The following is an 8,317-nucleotide window of genomic DNA, read 5'->3' on the forward strand; positions in this document are numbered from 1 at the left end:
CTGTTAAATTAGATTTAGCTCTACTTTATAAAATAAACCCTATCCCAGTATAGTTAGAAGTTTATACCTATTATGTTATAGATGTAATTTTATTGTACTTCTGGATAATGTAATTTAGATGTAATTTTTAAAGTTAAAATTGGACAAACAAAAAAAGTCTTGATAATTGGTTTCAAATATAATGAAGTGTTTTCAATTTGACTGCAAATGATCATTGTTATGCTCATATGAGAAAAAAGTAAACGACAGCCATGAATCTAATGTAGTAGTTAAAAGAACAGATTTTGGAACCAAACTGTCCAGGTTGGACCCTGATTACTGTGTAACCCTGAATAACTGACAGCCAAGATCTGTGTCCCAGTTTCTTCATGAGTAATAAGGATTTTAATAGTGCCTATCTCATGGGTTGGGAGAGGTGAATTAATAAATATATTCAAAGCCCCTTAAAATGGTGCTTGGCATGTAGTAAGCACTTTAGTAATTAGCTATTAATTGTTCTTTATGTATGATTGAGAAAATGGTAGCTCAATAGTGCCCCCTTATGGGATGCATTTTCTACCATAAGCAGGGTTGGTTTGTTGTTTAGGATAGTATTTCAGATACATTCAGATAATTGGAAATTTGTAGGCAGATAAAATGATCTCCATAAATATATCTTTGTTTCAGTATTGTCAGATTTTTTTCTTTAAACTTAACAATGAAATATTTAATCTGATTTTCCTTAAAGGTATAACAGTTTTATTCACTCATTTAGCGAAAATTTATTGAACTCTTCTTATGTGTCAAGATATTAATAAAAACTTGGGAACACTGGGTTGAAAGATAAAATCTTCTTTCAAGGTGCTCCAGTATTCCATAGGACAGATAAAATCTGCTTTGAAAGTACTGTGTGATAAGGACTGAAGCAGATGCGTGCAGTGCCTTTGACAGCATCAAGTCGGTAGAATGCATATCATCTTTCATATAACTCAGTTTTGGTGTTATAACTGGCCTAAAAATATGCTATGGCCTACAAGAGATAGCTGCTATTTAAAATTAAAGCTGTTTATGTTTGCAGCTCTTTTAACAGTTTTTATATAATTAGATGGACCAGCCTTCTTGTAAAGATTGACTAGGAGTGCCTTGGGTATATTGTGCATTCATTAAGAATGGGTCCATTTTTAGTCTCTCTCTCTCTTTTTTTTTTTTAATTCTCTATGACTCAAACAAGATCTTAAATTAAAAATTGGTAAGTGTTGGTTGAAATTTAATCTTTTAACTATGTGAGTTAATTTTGAGATTCTCCATCTCTCTCTGAGTATTAATCTATATTGCAGTTTCCCATCAACTCCCATTTCTTTCTTTTTACTTTGTTTTGTTTTGTTTTGTTTTGTTGGCGGAGGGTACCAGAGATAGAATTCAGGGGCCCTTAACCTCTTAGTCACCTCTCCAGCCCTATTTTGTATTTTATTTAGAGACGGAGTCGTACTGAGTTGCTTAGGGCCTCGTGAAGTTGCTGAGGCTGGCTTTGAACTTGTGATCCTCCTGCTTTCTTAATTATTTTTCTGCAGTGGCTCCAATGATCTAGTGTTATAGAATTTGTGTTCAGATCAAAATTATTGACTTATTCCCATTTAATTACAAATTTTTTATTGTAAATTTTTACCTATTGTTTCTTGGAATTTATTTTAGAATAATTAACAGATTAATTCATATCTTTATTCGTTGTCATTTTGTGTTGTTTTCAGTCTTTTCAGAAGCAAAATAAGCCATCTCTGGGCTTAGTGATCTAGCTGGGTGTTTGACCAGAACTTAAAAATACCATTCAACTATTTGCCTTTTTGGTTTCAGTTTTTCTTTTTTGTCTCCCTGTATATTCTTGGATGTCCACAATAAAGGAGAATAGCATACATGGCAATAGCAGTTTCTCCAAATATTTCAATGGCTTGTGTGGAAGAAGCCTTAGGCTTGCTCTGTATGATCCTAGACTTGCTCTTGTAGCCCTACAACTCGAAGGCAATTTTTTAAATTTAATATAAGGAAAAATGTGTGAATACATTTAGCTCAGTGAAAGAATGAGCCTTGGGAAGAAGTGAGATGCTTGCTTCATAGGTGATATTCAAGCAGTGGGTAAGGAAAGAGAAGCAGGGGAACAGCCTAGGGTGGGGTCAGTTATGTAGGTAATTAAAGTAGGACACCTAGGCATTCTCAGCAGATCGTTTTTTTCTTTGGGGTCTTACTGTATTGCCCAAGCTTACCTCCTTCTCCTGGGCTCCAATAGTCCTCCTGTCTCAGCCTCCCAAGTAACTGGGACTACAGGGACATAGCACGACACCCAGTTTCTCGGCCATTCTTGAAATTGTGGTTCAATAAATGTCAAGTTTAAATTTTTGTTTTCAAGTCTCTTAAAACATACCCTAAATCCTGCCTGCCCTCATTCTCCCCACATACTGAGGAATGAATCTAGGATGCTCTACCACTGTGCTGCATCCCTTGCCCTTTTTTTTTTTTTTTTTTTTTTTTTTTTTTTTTTAGTTATATATGGGCATAATGCCTTTGTTTATTTTTATGTGGTGCTAAGGATTGAACCCAGTGCCTCACACATGCTAGGCGAATGCTCTGCCACTGAACTACAGTCCCAGCCCTGTCCTTTATTTTTTAAGACAGTCTCCCTAAATTGCTCAGGCTGGCCTCCAACTATGACGCTCTTGCCTCAGTCTCCTGAGTAGCTGGGATCACAGGCTTGCTGAATTCTCTTTTTTGAGGTGTAGCCTTATAGTCACATGTGGTAATAGCCTTACTAATTGAAGAATGGAAATGGTGACCATCTTTGATGGTTAAAACATCCTAGCTCAATGTTTCTCCAAGGCTTGGTTCTGAGACAGTGGACATAAGAATCACCCTGAGGATTTTTTTTTTAACATTTTCATCTGTTTATGATTGGTGTGTGCATGTGTTGCTAGGGATGGAACCCAGAGGCTTGTGCATGCTAGGCAAGTGCTCTACCTCTGAGCTATGCCTCTAGCCCCCTGGGATACTTGTTTTAAAATGCAGATTTCTGCCTGCCACCCCTCCCCATCTGCCAGTTTTACTCCCAGTGATTTTTATGTAGGCTGAAGGTTGAAAACCTTTGTTCTGGTTATTGTCCAGTCATAGTAGGAAGCCAGAACTTCTACAGTGAAGAAAAAAGAAAGTGTTTTCGATTCTATTCCTCTTCCTTCACCTTTAATATTGTTAGTGTTAGTGACCAGTGTTTCTGGCTAAAATTCATATATGGGGAAGAAAAATAATAGTACCTACCAATTAAATTTATAGCTTCTAAGGGTGAGTCACTCAGGAGCACTTTGGAAATTCACCTTTCTTCTGTGAAGTAGTACTCAGTATTGAAGATAATTAGGATTCTTAAAAATCTAGCTGGGTGCAATGGCAGTCACCTGTAATACCAGCAACTTAGGAGTTGGAAGCCGGAGAATCACAAGTTCGAGGCCAGCTTCAGCTAGAGTTAGATATACTGGTTGCTTCTAATTTTATATAGAGAATAAAAAAAGGATTTACCATGAAAGCTTGATGTTTGTATTTGCTCCAGTGGTTCATCGATATGTAGGTGTGTATATTATTCTGTCTGAAATATTTCATAGTGCAATTTTTATTATGAGTGAGAAATATGTTTTAAAGGCTTAATTAGAAAACAGTGATTATTAATAATACTGAGGGAATTTAACCTTCTAAAAATTACTTTCTGTAAGGAATACAAGGTTGAGAATAAATGTCTAAAAGTAAGTTTGTCATTTTTTGTCTTAGTTGATGCAGTAATTTTACTAGACACTGAAATGTTATTAGATTTAGAAACATCTCTTTATCTAAACTTTTTTTCTAATCTAGAAAAAGTATGCTTAAAATAAATTTTTATATTCTTTCTATTGTTTTCTCCAAAGGTGATCACTGACACCAACCAATTATACATTTTTTTTTTTTAATTTCCCTCCTAATGGTTCATAGCTGGGAAGAATTATTTTTAAACTGTAAAAGTTATCTGATAGTATTAACCTTGTCTTACTTTGTGAGCAGATGCTCTATGTGGTAAGTTCAGCTGGTGGGGAAAAGTCATGCAAAAAGTAGCCAATGTTTGAAATGGTTTCACTTCTGGGTAGGGATTTTGATGGTTGATGTATATGTAATAAATTGTCTTCTACTTTTTATGTAGCATTAAAACTTCCTTTTGGCAAAACAACAGTGATGCATTTGGTGGCCAGAGAGACATTACCAGAGCCCAACTCTCAAGGTAAGCCTAGCACTGAAGGAGCATCTCACTTCAGTCACAAAACAGGCATCCAGAAATGGCTGGGTTTTTCTTGGAATTCCAAAGGAAAGGAAGTTTTTAGAGTTTATGAGTAGATTGTCAAGCAAATAACCAGACATTTTTGAAGCATGCTAATATTAAAGAAGCTTTTTATTTTAGCCTTTTAATTTAAAAAATGCAAACTTTTAAAAAAATGTCTGCCTTATGTTTAGGTGCCACCTCCTCCCTCCCCATAGCTCTGGTGTCTTATAAACAAGGCTTTTCTCCATTTTCCCTAGGTCAGAGGAATCGAGAAAAGACTGGCGAGAGTAACTGTTGTGTAATCCTGTAAACACTGTCTGCCCAGTGTGGTGTGACACAGTCTTTGTCCTTCATGCTGCTGGGATAGAGGAGACCCAACATAGCTTCAGAAACCTTTAGGAACAGTCTGCCTGCAAATCCATGGAACTGAATTATCACATGAACACTGTCATCTTTTCTCATGAAAGCAAAACAAAACAAGAACATTTTTCACTATGATTTTTTTTTATTTCTTACATTTTTGTTTATGTTGAGCAGTTTTAAAATGTATTGGTTTTTGAATGCAGTCAATCTCCAGGGGAAAAGTTAACAAGTTATCTTTCATAGCAGAACCATTTTGCGGCCACAAAAATGTTCATCATCAGAACTAACAAACCAAGTGTTCCAAATGCAATTTGCACTAAAAAAGATTGACATTATTTTCCTCATCAGCAGAATTTATAACAGTTTATTATACCTAGAAATACTCATATATACAATTCCACACTGGAAGATTCTCAGCAATCAATCAAGTTAATTACCGGGCCAACTTGAGAGGAAAAAATGGAAACTAAAATGTTGGGTGAATTCTACCAAAGTCAGCTGTGGTGGCTGTACTGGCACAGAATATTAAACTGAGTGTGATTATTTTCACTGCAACAAATGAAAAAACAAAAACAAAATGTGCCTGTTGTTCAAAGCACTCAGGAGAGGGCTGATGAAACTAGTTTTTTTCCTTTAACACATGCACTCTTGAGTCCTGGTCACCGAGTGCTCGTTCAGACAGCACCCGCGGGTGAGAGTGCGTCTCCTAGCCTTAATGTGGGAGGAATGCCAGGCGCTCGAGGCTTTTGTTAGCTTGCAGAGATAGAAAACCTCATTGACTAATCAATTTTATGTATTTGAATATCAGAAAATTAAAATTTTCCATGATTATTGCTCATCCATAATCGTGTCCAGCATCATACTTATTCAGCGTTCAAATGAATTCTTAAAATTAAAAAAAAAAATCCATAGTACTAATTTTCTTTATATAGTTTGCATTTGGTATTAGTGCTTGCAATTGTATTAAAATCAAAAGCTGATTTTTAAGGCATACATGATTAAGGATGCCTCTCTTATTTTATACCAATAATTTAAAAATTGATATGCTAAAAAACAATGCACAGCACTAAAGCATGAGTTAGTTTCACCTAAATCTGTAAAAAATATGAAAGATTTTATATTTTTTTCACTGGGAAGAAATTCTTCCTGGATGAAATTACAAATATGTGTAGAATATATTTAATAAAAGACTTATAAAATACCTAACTATAGAACTTAAATATAGATTGGCGTGTAGTATATAGAACAATATTCCATATAAATAACTTTAGCCTTTTTAAAAATGAAGTTGCAGGCTGACATTATGTTCTATACTTAATAAGTGTTCACAGCCCTTACAAACATTAAGTATAAATTGTTTCAGATGTTCAGCTTTGTTTAAATGCAATCAGATTGTTTTGTTCATTGTTAATGCTTTGATGAAAAGGCTTTATATGCAGTAGATCTACAAAAATATTGTTCCTACTGATCAGAATTAAATTTGTATAGAGCAGAGTTTTAAAATGAATGTAAATAGCACTAAACATTTTCTTTCTGCAACCTGTACTTATAGATTCTTTCTGTAAACTAAATTTAAAAAAATATATTGTAGTACATTTTGGTGGTAATTTTAAAGGTGTTAATTAGGTCAATAATTGTTTAAGCACTGTCTCATTCATGTTAAAATTGTTTTCTACTTTTATTTCTGAATCTTTTTAAAATTCATTTCAATTAATATTCTGTTGTTGATTTGGGAGTATTCCCAATGTATCTTTGATATTTAACCTGGTTAATTTGTGCACAGTCACAACAGTGGATAGAATTATGTAGTCTCTGTTATACTAAAATGTTATATTCAAGAGATGTTAAATATTTATATGCTTTGTTGACTTGCTCAAATGTGAATTCTGTTAGTGTTGACTGAAGAAGAATCTGGTAGTTTCTTAATTGGGCAATTAACCATTTATGGCTCTATTTTTCTTTTGGAAAACAAACTACTGGTAATTATTTTTAGAACCTATTTTGATTCTAATTACTCTTCTGTTTTTCCAAAGTTAAAGACTATCAGTTAATTATGATTACATTTTTCTGATGGTTAAAAATATTCTGTCAGTTTTCAATACATTTTTCTGTGTGTTTCCACATTATATATTGCCCTTTTGCAAGACTTAAATTTAGGGTTTGCTCAGTGGGATAAACTGATTCATTAGTAGAGAAAGAATTATGTCACTTAATACCTAATATCATAGTTGTAAAAAATGAAAAAAGAATAAAAAGTAGCAGTAAAATTATACACTGAAAACACCAAAAATTTAGATGCCTTAATAGTGTATTCATGAAAATACTCAACTACCCCTTTAAATACAATTCCTTGGACTGCCTGACGGCTAAAATATAATTGATCATATCCAAGGCCACTATTGAAGATCCCTCTGCCAAAAACAGCCCCTCACTTACCTAAAGGTGAGAGCTGCATAGATCCAGTCGTGTAAATAAAGCCTGAACTTCGGGCCTTTGCCCCTGCCCAGCGCTCAGTGTCTGACTCATCTCTTACCTGAAGTGTCCTAGACTTAAGTATTCTGGACAAAGCAATGCTTTTCTTTATTAAAACCTTAGCATGTCTCCCTGATCTGAAATATTTGCTTTCTCTTCAAGATAAATTGTATCTTATCATGAAAAATATAGTATCTAACATCATCATTCACATTGAGGTTTTCTCATAACAAATATCTTTAGTTTTATGATGTCATCTTGACCAATGTTACAGTAATTTCTGTTAACTGATTGTGGTAAACAATGTTAATGTGAAAAGAAATTAAAACTTTCTTCATCTGTTGTAGAATATTTCTCTTCTTTAAATGACTTCCATTCATAATTTTGGTGCATTTTCCTATTCTTTACCTCTCTACCAACTTATTATCTTTGTCCAACTTATTTTATGACATTCTTCAGTAAAATCCAACATGGTGCCTACTTCACTCTGTTCTGTTTTACCAAAATCGAAGAGAAATGGTCCACCCAAATTTAACATGTCATACCATCCTCATTAGTATTACACTTTTTTTTCCATTGTCATTTGATAATATAGTCACATGTTAGATTGGATGGGTGGGAGGGGAGAAGGCTTGAGAGGATGCATATAATTTTAATCTTGTTGAAACAAGACCATAGACTGCTAGTGGTTCCTGGTACCATTTCCATGGCCAGAGTGACTCACTCAGCATTCTCGTACTCAGGCATCAGGTGCTTGGCTGTGACTCCTGATGTCCCAGGGCCCCGGCCTGCTTTCCTCAGAAGGCTACAACACATATGCAGCTCTTCTATACATAAAAAAAAAAAAAAGCTTCTGAAAGAGTTCATAGATGAAATTGAGAAACATCTACTACTTTGATATCAAAGTTTGTGGTCCTTGACAGTGATGTGAAAAAAGCAATTTTTTTTATAATCTGTCACGTTTTTAAAATGACAGGTTTCAAGACAGAGTAGATATAATAAATCAACATTTGGGAAAGGGGAATGTCATTCTTTTTCACACAATTCAACCAATGCAAAAGGAGTCGAATAAACATGCAAAAACATTTCCACAAATGGTTCAGTGATTTGGTGTTTTAGATGTCTTAGGCAGAGTCTAACTCATTTTCGAATGTGAAGTTCAAGGATGCAGTGTCTGGTTTT

At 34.4% G+C, this 8,317-nt stretch overlaps 1 protein-coding gene across 1 annotated transcript in view; it reads left to right on the forward strand.

Moving 5' to 3' along the window:
• UBL3 (ubiquitin like 3) overlaps positions 1 to 5,665 on the forward strand; it is a 60,034-nt gene extending 54,369 nt beyond the window's left edge. The window contains exons 4-5 of the mRNA XM_079138592.1: positions 4,184 to 4,261; positions 4,558 to 5,665. Coding sequence (XP_078994718.1) covers positions 4,184 to 4,261; positions 4,558 to 4,610 — 131 coding nt within the window. The 3' untranslated portion in view covers positions 4,611 to 5,665. The remainder of the gene's footprint in view (positions 1 to 4,183; positions 4,262 to 4,557) is intronic.
• The last annotated feature ends 2,652 nt before the right edge of the window (positions 5,666 to 8,317 follow it).

This window comes from Sciurus vulgaris, assembly GCF_902686455.1.
Source record: "Sciurus vulgaris genome assembly, chromosome: 4".
NCBI classification, from domain to species: Eukaryota; Metazoa; Chordata; class Mammalia; order Rodentia; family Sciuridae; genus Sciurus; species Sciurus vulgaris.